General features: G+C 45.4%; 1 protein-coding gene across 3 annotated transcripts in view; it reads left to right on the top strand.

Annotated features, from left to right (window-relative positions):
• The first annotated feature begins 4,296 nt into the window (after positions 1–4,296).
• Positions 4,297–18,154, top strand: part of RAB11FIP4 (RAB11 family interacting protein 4) — a 113,253-nt gene continuing 99,395 nt past the window's right edge. For 2 of the 3 annotated variants that reach the window (XR_001874266.1, XM_017812111.1), the window contains exon 1: positions 4,321–4,464. Coding sequence is in view for 2 of the 3 variants with exons in the window: in XM_017812111.1 (XP_017667600.1) it covers positions 4,321–4,464 (144 nt within the window). In the remaining variant the exon portion in view is untranslated. Of the gene's footprint in view, positions 4,465–18,154 lie in introns of all 3 variants that reach the window. The other variant, XM_017812112.1, reaches the window with a different exon arrangement.

Below are 18,154 nucleotides of genomic sequence, written 5' to 3'. Positions count from 1 at the left end.
AGGGGATTATTTAATTTTAGCGATAACTTCGGGAGAACAGATAGTTTGGTCTCTGTGAGCACAGTCCCGACTACAACAAGGCTTTATAGTTGCAAATAACAGCTGAATTTGGCTGCTTTCACCTGCACACACCATTTGGGGTTGTGATTTGTACCAAGGGGTACTGTTTTTTAAGTGGAGTATTCCTTGCCTGTCCTTAAAACTTCCTGACCAATGTCTCTGAGGGTAGTACGTGTGTTGTAAACGAAACAAATAAGGCATTAATGTGTTTGAGGTAAGTGCAGTTTGGTTCATCTGGCAGAGTTATGGCCATGCCTAATTGATAATCTGGTAGGAGTTCTGTTGAAGTAGAGCAAGAGCGTTCAGACTGTGTAAAATTAAACCACTGAAACTTTTATGAGGTGAGGTCCTTTAGCACCTAGAAAATTGCAAAGGAAGATCCTTGCTTATAGAAACATTTCCACAAAATTTCTGAGGTTTGTTTTGTTGTTTAACTTTTTATCATAGAAAAAAAAAAAGATTAGCGAAAAGGCACTAAAAAAAAAATCAGGTATCTTCTGTGCCACACCTAATTAAGCTAGTCTGAGAAAACTCCATTGCCTCTTAAGTAATATTTTTAAGTTCTCAGGGGCAAGAGTGTTAATAAGCTAATTCTTGCTGCCTGTTACCTGTTGTTTGTGACACTTAAAGAGAATACCCAGCTGATAAAGCACATCTGTTATGTTGTTAATCAATCAATGGGAAACAAGATTTGATTCAAAAACAGTAAGACTGTTAGAAGCCAAATATTCAACGAGGGCTGTATTGTGTATACTATAAAGAGAAATTGTTCTGAGAGGCTGGGTCTCAAAATGTTGCTGTGATATTCTGGCACACAACCAGAATTGTAGATAAGGTCATTAGCCCTGGGGAATGCACTCTTTAGGCATTGTTTCTGACACCAGATTACAATTTTCTCTGTAAATGGAAGTGACATTGATGGAAAAGCAGCTGATTGTAAAGAAATCATGCAAATGACAGCCATGGCCTGTGGTATTCAATGAAATATTTCCTCTTGAACTATTTATTCTTAACAGGCAAATATGGAATCACCTCCGCTAGTCATATTTCAAATTCAGGAAACTAGATTGGCAGGATGTAAAATATTTACTTCACATAGTGCATGAGTCAAATGGAGAAGTTGCCAAACATTTCTGATTAAACATTTTGATACACCAGTAGGGAAAAACAGCCCACTGGTACCACTAGACAGGTCCTACTTAGGCCTGGAGAAGCAGAGATCAGCAAGGAGTAATGCCAGCTCCATCCACTGGCAATAAAAACTGACCTCCTCGATCCAGCCTTACAGAAACTCTACCTTGGTAGTGCAGTTGCCCAGCAAGTGGGTGGCACATGTTTGTCTCCCTATCCTGACTTTAGCACCCATGGGGCACCCCCAGCTTTCAGATCCCAGACCTTTACTGACAACACCTCGCATCCCAATTCTCCTGTGTTCAGTGCTGTCATCTCCCAGCTGTCAGATATTTGCTCAAAATATTCAGCTGCCTACAATGACAGCTTCTACAGCCTCTTCAGCTCTCTTATCAGCTTGATTCCAGTGCTTGCTGGCACTCAGCCTGTCTGTGGCAGTTCTCAGACTTCAGTGCTAACTCCCCACACCGCAGTGTCTCAACCTGGAGCTTTTGTTCTTCCACCTCCCCACCAAATTAATGCAAGAATGACACAGATTTTAATGCTGACAGTTTGGGTCTAAATCTGTGTTGCTCCTTACTTGCATATCTAGACTAAGTTCCTTCTCCAGGAAGAGAGAGAATCAGTGGAAATTAACTGGATGTCATGAAACTGAGTGCAACCCCTCCAAGGTGTGGGAATTCCTCCCATGGTCAAGGCAAACAGGGATAAGTATTCCTTTCTTTTCCACCACAGCACTTAGTGTAACTCCACTTCCCAGTCCGGACTGCACAGCTGCCCACCTGCACACAGAGAAGTGAGTCAGATGGTGCAAGGAGTCACTCTGAGACATCTCAGCAAACAAAGTGGGACAGTGACACAGATGTGCTCTGAGGCTTTGAAGAGGGTGAACTCCACTTCAGAGCAGACAGACTGACAGTAACTGATTCCACAACTCCAAGGGGCACCAGCTCACAGATTTTTGAATAGGTGCCCCCAAGGGGTGTGCTGAGCTCAGTCCGCACGTAACCTGAAGATGAGTTCAAGGGTTCCTTTTTTCTGAGATAAAAGCTGAACATCCCCACATCTTAAGAATCCTGCTCTAACTAGACAACTTCAGAGAAGTTTGCTGATCAAATATTTTGCTTCCCTTTTCTCTTTCAGATCTCTTCACATCTCTCCATAAATTCTCATATCTGATCTCTGCACTTTGATTTTTTTTTTTTCCCCAGTCTGAGAAGACCCTTTAGCACATCAGTGAGGGAAAGGAGAACTCTTCAGTATTTTTTGTAAAACTAAAGGAAGGTAAAGGTGGCAGAGGCTCTGGAACCAGCTCTATATGTCTGTGCCAGAGGGTGAATACGTGGGGAGCTGTATTGCTACTGCAGTGTGTGCTGTCACTGTGTTGTGACTGACAGCTGACTTACAGTCAAGCCAGCCTCTTCCCTAACCCTGAATTTGTACATAAAAGGAATGAGAGACTCATGTTCAAAGAAATACAACTTCCTGAGAACACTCCTATTGGTTCTTAGAAAAGAGATTAATTTGACCAGCTTGCTGTAATCATGGGATTTTCAGGGTTGCTAAGGGCCATATGGACCTCTCTTACTGAAGGAAGCAAATGAATGGATACTGTCTGGATTCAAAACCTGCTGCACTTACATGGTCATTTTAGTTGGACAGCTTCATCAATCACCTCCAGAACGTCACTCAGTGATGGATGGTCACCTGTGCTCAGCAACCACAGCAGGAAAGAAGTGCTGGCAGAGGCAATAAGTACCTGAGTCTCACTGAGCCAGTGCTCCTTCCTACCCAGAGGCCAACCCATCATTCCTTGTCTGAGGCACAATGCAGAAACCAGAACCGTTCCTGGTCTCCCCTCTGGCAGCTCACAGCTGTGGGCTTAAAAAGCAGTCCAAAAATCTGCACGAGAGAAAAGGGACAGAGCAGAGAGATCAAATTAAAACGCAGCCATGGAGCACAGCAGTTGCAGGAGGCTTTAATGAGGACTCTTGTAAAGGCAGGGACATCCCTTTGTTAGCAGCTCTGTCTTGTTAAAGTGTGGGTGGACAGTGGCTGTTCCCAGCCATGCCCTGCCATGAGGAGTTCCTTTGCCTGGCTCTGCCTTCTCGCTTGAGTGCAGCAGAGCGTGGGAACCTCTGCCTGTCCTGCTTTTCCTTAATTGCCCCTTAACTCTCTACACTCAGCTTTTCTCCCCCTGGCCTGGGCCTGTTCAGAACAGGCTTTTCATCAGAAAAAGTATTGTAGTGTGACCGGTGTTTTATTTGGGATGTCAGACTGACGTGTGGAGCAGTGAAGGGGCTGTGGACAGGTCTGCCATAGAATCATAGAATGTAAACGGGTTGGAATGGACTTTAAATATCATCTACTCCCAACACCTGCTGCCACAGGGATCTCCCACTAGCCCAGGTTGCTCAAGGCCTTATCCAGCCTGGCTTCCAACACTGCCAGGGTTGGAGCATCCACAACCTCCCTGTGCAACCTGTGCCAGTGTCTCACCACCCTCACAGTAAAGAATTTCTTCCGTATAGCCAACCTAAATCTCCCTTCTTTTAATTTGTACCCATTCCCCCTTGTCCTGTCACTGGTGCACAGTCTGCGGCTTCCTTTGATACTGGCAGGGCTGCGTGGTCTCCACGGAACCTTCGCTTCTCCAGGCTGCACAGCCCCAACCTTCTCAGCCTGGGGAAGGGAAGGAGGCACGAAGCCTGCCGGGGAGCAGGCGGGTGCCGGGCCTGCCGGTGGTCCGTGCCCACCCTGCCCGCGGTCCGTGCCCATTCCGTGCCCCCTCTGTCCCTGCCCATTCCCAGGATTTCCCTTCCCCGCTCCCGCCGGCTCCTCTCCGCCCCCTGGCGGCGCGCGCCGAGCGCGGGCCCCCCTCCCTCCCTCTCTCTCCATCCTCCGGCTCTGCCCCATTGTTCTCCCGTCCCTCGCTCCCTCCCTCCCTCCGCCGGCTCTCGCGTCCTCCCTCCGCTCTCCTCCATCCCTCCCTCCCTCTCTCCATCCCTTCCTCCTCCTCCTCCTCGCCGTCCCTCCCGCCCCGCTCCCCGCCGCTGATGTCACGCACCCGCTGAAGGCGCGGGCGATCATGGCTGCTGCGGCCGCGGCCGCGCCGCCCGCCTCCCGCTGATGCCCGCGATGGAGCCGGCCAGCCTGCTGCGGTTCCTGCGGAAGCTCAAGGAGGTTTTCGACGTGTGCGACGAGGATGCGGACGGGTTCATCCGCGTGGAGCACTTCGTCGCCCTGGGGCTGCAGTTCGGCCAAGGGGATGAGGTGAGCGGGGCGACCCCCCCGAACCCCCCGCAACTTTCACCTGCTGTGCGCGGTCCGACCCCGCCCGGAGCGCCCCGTCACCCACCTGCCCGCACCGCCCCTCCCAGGGCAGCCCAGACCCGCTCCTTTCGGGGACCCGTCCCTCGGGGGGTCCCACAGCCCTCCCCATGGCAGCCTGGACCCCCTTTCTCCCCGGCCGCCCTCCGCCTTTCCTGCGGAGTCCTCCCTAAAGACATCGCGGTTCCCTCCATCCCTCAGGGGGTCCCGGAGCATTCCCGGTCCCTCGGGGCGGCCCAGACCCCCGGGCTGACTCGGTCGCGGTCCCCTGGGGTGGAGGGACCTGTCCGGGTGCTGGGAGGTCGCGGTGCCTTTCGGGGGGTGCGTTTGTTGTGTTTTTTCTCCGTCCTGGCTGAGCTGAGCCCGCACTGGGGTGCCCGGCTCCGTTGGGGTACTGGGAGCAGAGCCAGGTCTGGACAGGCGGGGAAGCACTGCCCGGGCACCCCAAAAGCTGCAGGTGATGGATTGGAAGCGAGGGCTCCAACCATCCCTCCCTCCAGTGACACAGCGTAAATCTGGAGTCGCGCCACTGGTCTCGGAGCGGTTGCGTCAGTGGGACCACTGTACATCGTGACATCAGTGTAAAATGGGAGTGGGATTCGGGCCAGAGTCAATGAGGGCAACGACGTGCGCTTGGTTTGAAACGGTTCCCGTCAGTGGTTCCATCCAGGGCTGCAGCTCCAGCGAAATTAAACAGCAAGAAATGCTTTCCCGTGGAGAACTCTCGGGATACTGCACTTAACTCTTCAATACACCCCAGCAATTTTGGGTGCCAGGAAGGAGGAGTGGAGTTGGGACTGGGATAGGGTTCAGAAAACCAGTATCAAACAACCTTTTAAACTGCAATAAAACAAATTAGTGTGAGGAGCCCATGAAACGGTGGTTTATAAAGGGATGCCAAAGAGGCAGCAAAACCAGAGTGAATTCATAGTAATTGTTGGAGCAAATTACTTATTTCTGGCTTACCACTCTTAATGAAACACAGCTTGTGAACTAAATCAGGAAACCAGGAGACAGAAGGCTTATTGCTTACAGATAGTCACAGGTCTGTTAAACATTTTCTTAATGAGAAGATGGAGTTTCTTGTTTTAACCAGCAAAATAAGGAGAAATGAGCAACAGTAACGAGTTCTTTGATTTCTGGTTTTATTTGTCTCTTGGTAAGTTGTGTAATTTTATATAAACTAATAGAAATATTTTTAAATCCTTACTACTGCCAGATACGCTGCATCCAAATTGCTTTTTGCACTGCTGTGTTTATCTGGAGGCAGACCAGTGGCTTTCTCATGCAGCACTGAGGAAGACTGATGAAATTCCACTGGCTGTTTTGCAGCAGGATGACACTGATGATCATAACAATCCTTTTTGGTCTTAGAAATCTTTAAGGTTGTGACAGGGGAGCGGGTTCTGTGAGATGCAAAGAAGGATTCAGGTGGTGATCTCGTAAGCTTTGAGTGATTTGGAGTATATTAGCTGGAAAATGTTTAAATGGAGAGAAAGAGGAAACTGGAAATGTCAGTACAGACAGCACTAGAGAAGTACCAGTTGTCAGTGGTTGTGTGTGGGTTTCAGGACAGGCTGACTTGCTGGGCAGGCACGGGAGAGATTGCCAGGGATGAGAAATGCATCCCTTGTATTTTGGTCAGTTGTAACTGGCAGTGTTTGATAAGATATTTGCAAATCTGGGACAGAGAAGTCTTATCTCTACATCGTATCTATTTATCTGTCAGGGTTGTTCTGGTTTACTTCCCTGTGTCTGGTGTAGTCAGGGGTGGGAGCACGTGTCAGTTGAGTAAATGGGATTTGTAAATCACCAAAAGAGGTTTGCTAAAGGAGTACAGAATCAATTTTGCAAGTGCAGATTTACTGTAGAACAGCCACTGCAGATGACCTAGTCTGGTTTTAAGGCTTATTAAAAATGGGCTTTCTGTGTGATGAATCACAGTTGATGTTTGGAGATGGCAAGAATCTACTCTTTAAACCTTGCATCTGCAGGAGCCTAATAAGTTCTGTGTGGGAATACATCTCGTGAAATTAAACTGAGGAGACACTGTTAGGGAGCAGTTCCCTTTAACACATTAGAACATATTTACTGTCAATGAAAATTAATTATATTTTTGAATATGCTACAATTCTTGGGCTTGATCTACCTCAGCTCCCTTTACATTCAAAAGAGATCTTTCCATTCTCATCAGTGAAAGATGGGTTTGCCCTCATGTGTCAGTTATTTGCTCCTTCTGTTGACATAGTTCATGTGGTGACAGGAAGGATCCTATTTGGTAGCACTGTGGACTGAGTAATTATGACTCTTACCAACAGTAGCCCTGGGTTATGTTTATGAACTGAAGAGAGTATTTGTCCCTTCAGTTGTGCCAGCTGGGCACAAGCAGCTTTCCAGCTCCTCTCTACTTCTCCAAGCCACTGCCATCCAAAGTTTGGAGTCTATAAATTCTTAATATTGACTTCAGTGGGGCTTGTGGCTTGGACTGTGTAGGGCATTTAGCCTTTTCTGGCTGTTTCTGTTTCTTTCTCCTTCCTTTTTCTTTCTTCTTTGCTTGTTTTTGTGTGGCATGTAGTAAACATGCCGAATGTTACCATTCCTGAAAGGTAACAACTCTCTGAAAATTGCCCCAAGGCAAGATGTTGCAGCAAGGCAGCAGCTTTCTGTTGAAGCAAAGCAATCCTTACCTGCACAGTGGAAATAATAAGCTCTAACCTTTCTGGTTAACTTTTTTACTGTTTTATTTTTAGCAGGCTTTTGAGGCCTCTGTTCTAATAGCTTGATGCTTTTCTTTTCCTAAGGCTGCACCATCACTACTGTACCTCATTCCATTCTGCCTTGCACATGCCCACCAAAATCCTCTTCTTGCCATGCAGTTTGATGCCCACTTGCAGCAATGCCAGTGGCCTCAGAGTGGCTGTTTAGGTGAGGTATATTGGCTGTGGAAACACTTTTAGCAAGTTTGCTTTCAAGCTTTTGCTTTGCCCTAGAAAACATGTGGTTTAACTAAAGGAAGAAATGATTTGGCCATGTCAATTTGACACAGCCAGGAGCAGAGTCATGTCTCTAAATTCCTGAATTTAGAGCAGATTAGCTGTCAAGTACTGCTTGCCCTTAAAATGGTTGTGGAACTTGTGCTTTTAGGCAGTTTGGTTTTCTGGCCTCTGTTCGTCCCATCTGGCTGTGGGCATTTAACTAAGTTGTTTAAATTAATCTTTCTCCATGGACATTGGTGAGCAATTGAATGCTCAGAGGCTGTAACAGGACCAGAGGACGAAATAAATCCTTCAGAGGTGCTTCTTTATCTCCAGGACAACAGAAACTCCGAGCTGAGACTTGTGGTTCAGTGCTGAAAGCCAGCAGGGTTGGGCCTGGCCTTTCCTCTTGAATGGGGTGTTTGCTGTTTGTGTGGAAATCTGAAGAAAGACATGAAGGGCTGTTTCCAAAGCGACTTGACGGGATGGCATGTGCTCACCAGCTACAGAAACACTTCACATTACCCTGAGAAATGCCAGGAGTCGCTCGCCATCTGGTTCCCTTTCACTGGGGAGGGAGCTTCACTACCAGCCAAGTGTCTGGGAGCACTGTGAGTGACATGTTCAGCAAGCCCCAGTTCTGGCAGGGAATTGTGTGAATGTGTGTTTCAGGATAGTGCCAGTTGATGTTTTATTATGCCAGATTCTACTTCAACTCCACATTCAGTTTTCAGCAACAAGTGAAACAGGCTGAGCACGTCTACGACTTCTTTCTGAGACAGTTAATCACATTTTGGAGGTGTGCAGACCATGCAGGTGCTTACACAGTGATCTGGCATGGTAAGATCAACTGCTGCTCATCAACCTGAAGCAGTGTCACACCTGAAAGGGAAATGGTAAAATATATGGGCCAGTATCAATTATTCCTGTGAGTGGCCAGTAATTCATTTGAAGTCAGTGGTTTTTTGCTGGTGTAGAACAGAAGTAGCTGAAAACAAGTTCACATATTTCACATGAACAAATGAAAGTTTCTGGCCAAGTGAAATTATTACAATAGTTTGTTGCTAATTTTACTTGCCTCATTTATCCCCATTCTGGGCTGAAGTTAAAGGCATCAACCTCAAGTGCTGCCCAGGCAGTAGATGCTCCATTTTGACTTGCTCTCAGATGTGTCCCAGGAGCTGATGTTGTCGTGCTCTCAATTCAGCCCCTTCTGTTGTAACCACTCCAGAAGCAGCTTCTCCTGTAAAGAGCAGGGCTGTAGTTTCACCACCTGACAACCCAGAGGCTTCCTGAGGGGTCTGGGTGAAGTTCAGGCTCCTGGCTGTGGTGTTGCAGTTCAGTTGCACCCAAAAAGTAATGAAATCACTGCAAATTTACATCAGTGTGCATGATGACAGAGCTCACACCTTGATAATGTGCACTATGCTCTGGACTTACCTGCAGCCATGAGAAAAAGAAACTTTGGCACTGAGACGTTGAAAGGAAAGTATCAGGGTGTTACCAAGTGATACTGCCATTCTCATAATGGAGGGAGAAAAGGGTTACGACTTCCTTCTTCTCTGCTTTTCCTGGAAATAATTAAAGAGAAAATAAAATATTTGCCTGGATGTAACAAGGATACAAAGAGCACTCCCATGTGACAGTGTTTTCTAGGTAGCAGCAAGGCTGCCACACATTCAGATTCCTTTAAACTGCATTTGCTAATGACCCAGATATTTCATATAATTTACAGTGGCTGGGAAAAAATACAGCTCTGAAATGGCACAGTGGGGTACTTATTTTATGGATTAGTCGAGGTAGAGCCACTGTAGCCTTCCTAATTCAATGTTTAAAATAGCCTTTTGGAATATCCTGAAAGTAAGCATGTATTTCCAAACAGCTGACATAAAGGGAGCTTAGTACTCACTGTTAATCAAACGTTTTCCAAGGCTGTGTGGTGAGGAGGGGAGCTGTAGGTTTGCTGTGCACTCATGAGTTTAATTCCTTATGTAACGTTTGCATTTCAGAGGTAAGAGCTCTGGGGGGGTTACAATACACAGTTAAGAATTGATTGTTTTGATTGTTGCTGTGTTTTGCAATACAAGTCAGTGATCTGAAACAGCAAATTCTTAATCCCTGAAGGAAAGGCCATCAACTTTGATAGCAATTCTTGGTATTTAAATGACTGTTTTTTATGGCTATTTCAGTGTTTGCATTTACTGCAGGTACAGTGATATTGTATGTTCTTATCACTAAATGCAAAAGTTAAAAAAGCACATAGATGAAGCATAGAAGACAGTACAGTATTGAAGGTGACATATGTAGCTGGTGAAGTAAAAACATTCAGCTGCCAGGCAAGACCAGCTATTTTCTATGCAAATTTTTCTCCCTCCATGCCTGATTCAGTCCATGCTGTTAAGTTGTAAAATTGGTGTTCTTTGTCTGTGACATGCCTGCATGTTGTGCAGAAATTTGCTCTTGCAAATCCTAGGGAGGATTTCAAATTTCTCTCACGTATTGATCTTATTCCTCTAACATGATTAAGCTTTGAAAAGTGACTTAAACAAAATTGCTGCAAGGGAGGGTAAGTCTTGGAGGGAGAACAAGCCACTGCCATCTAGTATTTGAGGGTGTGATCCCCAATACAGATTTTTCTTGGATTCTAAATTGCATTGTTACCTACAATTTAGCACAATTGACTCATACTCAGCAGCAGTGCTTTTCCAGCAGCAAAGTGGGAAAAATCAATTGCCTTCTAATGTTTAATGTTTTTTATTCTCTGTGTAGTGGACAACATAGTTTCCTATTAATTCTATTTGATTTTAATGCTGATATTCACAAACATTTTAAAATCCCTGATCTGATTTTTGCATCAACTGTCTGCTTAGGAGTTCTAACAGTTCTTAAAATATGCAATATTTGGGGACACATGTGATCTCAGACCTAGATATTCACATAGGCTGCTGAGTAAACCCCCATCCTGTGCAGTTAACTCAGTGCAGGGTGTGATTAAGCACATGAATGATAAAAGAGAGCGTCAGACACAGTCACTGGTAGTCTAACATATGGTTTTACAACAGCAGTGTGAGTGTAAACAAAGCACTGTGTTAATACCTCTCAGTTCCTTTTTACTCGAGATATAATTGAAGGGCCTCTCTTGGAGAGAATGCGAGTATTTCTGTAGGGCTGTGAACGCTGTTTTCACATTTTGTGTGCAGTTAAAACCCAAAATAGCAGGGCTCCTTCCTAAGCCTGGCATCCAGTTCAGTCCTGTGGGATGTTCAGCCCCAGAGTGAGTGACAGGAGTGACCTGCGGGGTCAAAATAGTGCAAGGGAGACAAGGCCAGTGCACGGGGATCTGGAAAAATTGCAGTGTACTCCTCAGATTTTAAAGCTGCTCTGACGGTTTAGTTTGGGTGTAGTGTTATGGTTTTAGGGGGTCAAGTGAAAAGCTTAGAAACAGTAGAGACTTCTGTCTGTTAGCATTCCTGAAATCAGAAGGAAAGGCACTGGAATGATCTGTTCTGGAGTGGAAGGGCTGTTGGCAGAATGAGAGGTGTCAGCCAAACCAATTTCTTCCTCCAGAGTGGTGTCAGTTTTAAAATTGCCTACATTTCGATGCTCACAGGTGGGTTTTCTCAAGTGTTCTAACCTCTCACATACACCTGCATTGTCAAACTGCGGGGTTTTTTCCACTTTTGGGGACATTCTGGTGGTGTTCCATCACCTCCAGGTGAACTGACCCTCCCCAGTGGGATCCAGATGGCTTTTGGAACATGGGATATTATTTTCCAGTGACACTTCTGTTGCTATGATAAAAAACCCAAACAAATGTGCAGATGCAAACAGCTTTGTCCATATGGTTGCAAGGTATAAATAGATTTGAGAAACTGTCCTAAAATATTGGCGATTTCACTGTTTTTGTAGCAAGTGACTATAGGATCAGTTTTAAACCTAACGTGTGATGTGTATGTTAGGGTACAGTAGGTAATAGCAATTCAGAAAGTGAAATGCCACAGAGATGTCAACGGGGAGAACATTTGTCATTGTTGGCCCTTACCCTTTTGTCCTGTGCAGTAGCATATTCTGTCACCCTAAAACAGGACAAAATCCTTTCTCAGTGTTGTTAACTACTGGGAACAGGAGAAAGCTGTAGGATTCTCATTAGGAGAATTTTATTGCAGGATTCTCTTGTGTGCTGGACTGGTGTGGTATTGTGTCAAAATACAATAGTCTGCTCAGGAGGGGTTTAAAGGCAACTATGGAACTCACAGGGATAGGGGTGCTAATGAAAGGGAAAGGAATGTAGTAAAGAGAGGGGTTCTGCTGTTCTTTCTCACTGGGATTACAAGCAGCATCCATGGAGCAGATTTGGCATTCTGACCCCAGGAATCCTGGTACTGTCTCATTCAGTGATGTGACCCTTGTGTGTTGTAAGAGAATAAGGTCTGCAAATAGGATTTGCAGCCTTGTGGTAAAGACTGGCTCTGGTTTTGGTTCTTTATTTAGTTTTGATGTTCATCATGCAGCAGCCCAAGCAGCAGCTTGTGGCCAGTGGGACAGACCCCCTTTGCATCCAGCCTGGAGAGGGTGGGACCTGGAGTCACCTTGTCTCAGTATTGTGGCTGCTTTAGTTCAGGTTTTAAGACCATTTTGCTCTTGAGGGCTCTGGTTGACTTGCTGTTAGCTGTTGTGTTCAGTGATGTCAGGCTGGGATGGCCCCACATTGGCTGCTGGGCCACTCTGGTAGAACTGTGAGGGTCATGAGGGCAGCTGTGTTGGAAGGGCAGCAAGACCATCTCGTGCCACAGAAACATATTTCATGGGAGTGTAGCTTTTGCAGCACTATTTCAGGCTTTATGCAGCCTCCATAGCAATTGTTATGTGAGTTTGGCATGTTATTTTTGCCTAAAAGAGGTGGGAGTGTAATTAACCTCACCTTTTGGGGTTTTTTTATAATTATGATATCTTGACTGATTTCATTTGAAGCTAGCTTTTTATTGACAAAACTTAAATTGAAATATTTGGCAAACAACAAGTGAAGATGCTCCAAAACATAAGATTTTGCTCAACATAGAGCATTTTTCCTGTTTCCTTCTGAGAAACGTGAAAAAGAAAACATGATTTTGATTTTCTCTACTTGACGAGAAAGCTGAAAAGTCAAGCTTTTGCAGGAAGCAGGAACAGCTTTAAAGAGTGGTACAAGAGAAGGTAGGATTTTGGCTCATGAATATTTGTATTTTTGGCTATTGGTTTTCACAGCTTGTGACCACAGTTACCTTACCAGGCCCTGCTCTTGAGCAAATGAAGCCTGACTTCATTTACTGCAGCCACACGTTGGTGAAACTTGGAAATTTCAGCCTCCAGCGTGAAGAGTGAATTGTGTGTTCCATTCCTCAGTTCTCTTTGCTCTTGCTTGAAAATAAAGAATTGAGGGGAGTGCTTTGGGACACATCTTCAAAGGAGCTTTGATAATGTCGGTTTTGCTTTTCTTGCCGGGCAATTACAAGCCATGGAAGTTTCCACTGAGGAAAAAGCTGCATCTTGCCTTCTCACCTGGGAATTCTGTGCCCTTTGCCAAATGCAAACTCCCCTGCACGGTCTGATGCGTTCACTGGAAAGTGCAGTGATATTTTGCTTCCAGTCAGACGGTCCAAGGTGTCTTGTTTAGAGAATGAAATTGGTCTGAACAGTCTGCTGTTGACGACTGTCACTTGGGAAGGTCTAAATTTGAAGGTCAGTCCGTCTCTGCGCCGGTGCGACTTTGGGGGTGGCAGGTCCTTACCAATAACCTGCCACCTCACCAGTGTCCTAGTAGTGACCTTGCCTGATGACTCTGCTGGTGCTCCAGAGGATTTCTGGGTATCTGTCAGCCAGATTGGAAGCTTTGGCTCTTACCAAGCTCATGATGTCTTTCCAGTGGGTGAAAAGATAATTTGCTATGTGCAGTGAATTTGGCACAGGTCAAGTTACTGTCCTGGTGCCAGTGCTGGCAGATGCAGGTCATTTGTTTCTTGATTTAGATAGTCACCCAGGTAACCTCAGGAAAAGGTAAAATATTCACAAGTTGCTTGCATTTTGCCAGAGGTCCATGGCACAGATTGCTTTTTCTATGTGCATAGCCCCGTGTGATTTCTCTTACTGTATTTTTCTTGTAAACCTGGTCTGACTGTTGTGAACTGCATTTCTTTTCCCAACAAATATTTTCTTTCCCCCGTGGCATTCTAAATAACATTTTTAGAAACCTGACAACCCTGGTGCGTGGAAGCATCATCTTGGCTCAGTGTGAATGAACCCTGCTGCTCCCTGAGGTGGTGGAGGCTGGTGGAGGCTGGTGATCCTCTGCATCAGCCATTTCTTCAGGGTGGGCACTGAATATTCTGCTCATTCAGGGCCAAATTACTGCTCTCATTCTGCTGCCTGGGGCCACAAGATGGTAGGAGGAAGAGGAGGGAACAGTGCAGGGATATTTAATGTGTGAGGATTGATGATGCCTCAAGGGTCTCATCCTGAACAGACTGTAATTCCTACTGTCATTCCACAGCTCTGCCTGGGTGCTGTTTTTTGCTGGAGACTATTTGAAGTAGTGCACGATGTTCTGGCTTCACTATGTTGTTCTCCCAGTTTATTCCTTCCTTCTTCAGGGGCAGCTTCAGTTTTGGACTCACCATTGCTGGTGTTTTTTGCTGGGTGGCTCCTGTTTAAATGGTGGTGGTCAGTCAGCTCTAGTTATGTTACAGCAGATTAGCACCTGTTGGGAAGGGAATGGAGCTTTGGAGGAGTTGGGCTAAGTGGTTATAAACACAAATGATTTACACAACATTTCAGGTGAAAAGCTTGCTTGATTGAGTTGGTGGAATAATGTGGCTATAAGTTACCTTTGGGTTTATTGCAGTTGGCTGCCTCAGCGGCTCTTTAGCAATATGTTCTGTTCAGTGGCACTTCTCCTAATTCAGTGCCTGACATTGCTTGCATTTTGTAGATGTTGCACTATTCTGCAGAGCTGATTCCCTGGATTTATGGTACAGGGTGAAGAGAGTAGGAGGGTAGACTCCTCTCATAGCAAAAAATTGCTGCTGTCTCTATTTTGGGGAAGAAGTGTGAAGAGGCACATTTCAAATACCTTTTTTACAGGAGGAAGTGTTGCCATGGATAACAGTTGTGAAACATTAGGTCTAATTTAACACACCCACACACCCCACTCCTTTTTACTTTGTTCTGTGATGAGGTCAGGTTCATCTTTCCAGACTTCTGGATGGCACAGGGTGGCTGAGGTGACACTGGTATTTACTGTTGTTGGCTTCCAGAGATGGTTCCTGAGCCCACAAGGACACCAGGCTGAGCACCCTCTGCAGAGCAAAGATGCAGAACTGGCCTTTTGTTTTGGGGATTTTGAATAGAGAAGGGTGTTCTTGGAGTCCTTTGAAGGTGCCTGTGTGATGGGACCTTATTGAGCTGGTACACTGGTACCTTCCTTTCCCTTTTCACACTGTATAACCACTTTACAGCTCACACTGTCTTTATTCACAGAATAACAGGTGTGCCAGTCACAGAGGGTATTTCTCTGATTAACCAAAAACTATTTGAACTTTAACTTCTCTTTTTTGTCCCCCTGTGTTTTCTCTCCCCCTCTTGCTGCTGATAGAACCTTACCCATTTTACAACCAGCCTGTTAGTCATTATGCCAGCTTAACTTAGGTGAACTGCTGCCAGTAACACTGACTGTGTGTCAGCAGCAGCACCAACCTGTGTTCTTTCTAAATGAGTTGGACAGAAGGATCCCAATGGGGAGGAGGAAGAAGGATGTTCTCTTCAAATGGGTTGGAAACAGATGGACAGCATTGAAGGAACACAAAGGAAATAGTGGTGAAGTGGTGAGTGTGTGGAACAGTATCAGTGTTGAGTATCTCTGAGTATCTTAATACCCACGTGCAATAACTGATTTCTAGGAGTAAACTACCAGCCTGGAATGGGAATTGATTTTAAGACCCATAGTATGTGCTGAGAGCACACTGTAATTAGACTGTGATTGCAATTTCAGCACAGGTCTGAACTTCAACCTTTTAAAAACTTAATCTTTCTTCAGGAGCTCACGGGGCTATTTATGATATCAGCAATGAACTCGGGGAATGTCACAGGCTATCAGATGGGGAGGAAAGGAGAAGCTATCAAAAGATTAAATTTTGATGGCATTTTAAATGTAAGCTTCCACACTGTATTTAATGATTCTCTAGTTCTGCTGAAAGTCAGTGGCTCTGAAATGCTCCAGTCATTATTGAAAATGTGATTTTATTTCCCCAAGTACAGCAGAGACTTAGTAAAATTTTACCTTGGCCCTAGGAAAAGACTCAGGAGGTGTTAGACCCAATATTGCATTGCTCTCCACAGAGCAATTTTCCCTGCTGTCAGAACTGGCTGTTGTACTTTCTGTTATTAATGAGGGAGTTATAGTTATCTTTAGGTGAGGTTTCCGTGAGATCTGCTGCTTGGCACTTCAGAGACTCTTGTTAAAGGGCTGATGTGATTCCCATGAAGATTCTGTGAAGCCTCTGTTAAATGGGTCAGCCCATGCCAGAGAACATGAGCAATGTCTGCAGCACTCCTTGGGACCAGCAAGGAAGGCAGGCTCAGAACAGCGCTGAGCTGTGTGTCAGCACTGCTGGAAAGAAACCAACACCCCACAGAATCTTAAAATATTCATCTTAGTTCAAATAATATTACCAAAATAATAAAATAAACTGTTGTGGGGGGTTTTTTTGGTGCCAGATTAATAGATTTAGGTCACAGACTGTAAATGAGTGTGTGACTCAGCTGTGCGAATAAATCAGTTCACTTGATTGTGGGATGAATTTACACTTTCAAAGCTTTTAATAGGTAATGAATATTCAGGGTCTACCACATGGTGGGAGATCTAAAATGAGGGCTTAGTTTCCTACAGCCTTGGCTCTCAGTCGGCATGTGTTGTTACAAAGGAGTGTCCTGGAGTGGTAGACAGCAGTGCTGCTCTCATCCCTCTTGTTCTCCCTCTTTGCTGTTCCTAGCAGGAATGCAACAATGCAATACACTAACTGGTGGCTTTAGAAGACAGGTTTTACCATGCTCAGAGCTTGTTGTCCTCTTAGCACTGTTTGCAGACATCAAGTGGGGTTGAATGGGTGTCAGAGAAGGGGGTTTGAAATCCCTCAGTGGCTTGCAGAAGAATCTGGGAGCAACACCCATCCTGAAACTCAGTTCTCTTAAATTTCTTGTTCAGCATATCCAGAATTGGAAAGGACTCCTGAGAAATTCAGGATTTTGTCTCCCCTTGGGTATGGTCTTTCTGTGTATGAATTGGGTTATTGGGTTCTTAAGGGTGAGGGGAGTTCTGTTCTGCCTTTGTACATCCTGGGGTGGACTGTCCTCTAGAACCTCTTGCTATAAACACAGGCAAATAATAAACAATAAGTCCACTTGGTTCCTGGGGAAACTGTCTCCCACACACATTTTTGTGCTGTCTTGCAAAAAGAGATGATCTTTGATTCCGATCATTTGCAAGGTGGTTCCCCAGTGCCAAAATCTGTGCAGTAACAAGAAGTATTCAGTGAAACAGGTATCAGCTAAGTTCATGCTGAAGAAGACAGCTCCCCTGGGTTTTTATGATGGGATACAAGCTTTGGGGTGGTAAAAAAACTGCTTCAGTGAGAGTCAGGACATCGATTTGAACAGTAGAGCCCTTGCTCTTGCAGGAAGCAGACAAGATACGCATCAGACTTCCCTGGGCCCTGTGGAGTGACTCAGCATCCTGTAGGAATTCCTAATTTGTTACCTTTCGAAATACTATTCACAAGAGTACTAGGGAAGGGAAATAAAGATGCTGGTGCAAAGTTTTGCAAGTTAAGAATAGCTTACAACATGACTATGAAGTGTTCTAAGTTTGATATTTTTGCTTGCAATAGAGATTTCTTGCCAAAGCTCTCTGTGGAATTAGTTTGAAAATCTTGAGTTCGAGGCAGCTGAATAAGAAAGAAGGATTTGGCAGTTCTGTGAAAATCTTTAATCAGAAAGGGTCTGTAGAGCACTTTAGCTGAGTTCTGGGTACAGCCTTTCACTGCCTTGCATGTGCCAAGAGTGAATCACAGCTGATGATGAAGTGGAGGAGGTGACAGGGCCCATCTGGAATGTGTCAGGTTTAGGTGTAGCTTGTACTAACCTGCCATGGCAACACTGTGTAGTCCCAGCAGCCCTGGGAATGCTGCTGATGGTCAGCACTTCCTCAAGTAGGGAAAAATGAGAAACACATTTGTTGAGAAAGCTGAGCTGATGATCCATGTGCAACCAGGAGCTTCAGGAGTTTCACTGATAATTCCAGTGTGCACTTGCAGAGTTCCTGATGCCAACGGGATTGATGAGCTCCATTACTTCTGCTGAAAATCCATCAGTTCCAACAAACAGAAATAAAGCAAAATAGAAGGTGTTAGGTTTCTGAAAGGCAGGGGGAGATCTCAACAACAGCACTGTTGCATAGAAGTCTGGTCCAGCCTGCACCACTGCTCCTCCTCTGCGTGAGGACAGCCAGGCACTGATGGATGGTCTGATATGCGGGGCAGAATTTATACCATTGATAAAGGCCATGGATGAGGGGCCTCAACTGCATATAGCAGTGATTTGTTGAACTTAAGCCTTATTTTTTTTTCCCT

This window comes from Lepidothrix coronata, unplaced genomic scaffold (genome assembly GCF_001604755.1).
Source record: "Lepidothrix coronata isolate B3197 unplaced genomic scaffold, Lepidothrix_coronata-1.0 Scaffold34, whole genome shotgun sequence".
Classification (NCBI taxonomy): Eukaryota; Metazoa; Chordata; class Aves; order Passeriformes; family Pipridae; genus Lepidothrix; species Lepidothrix coronata.
Note: the sequence above shows the minus strand (reverse complement) of the source record. Positions and strands in the feature narration are given on the sequence as shown.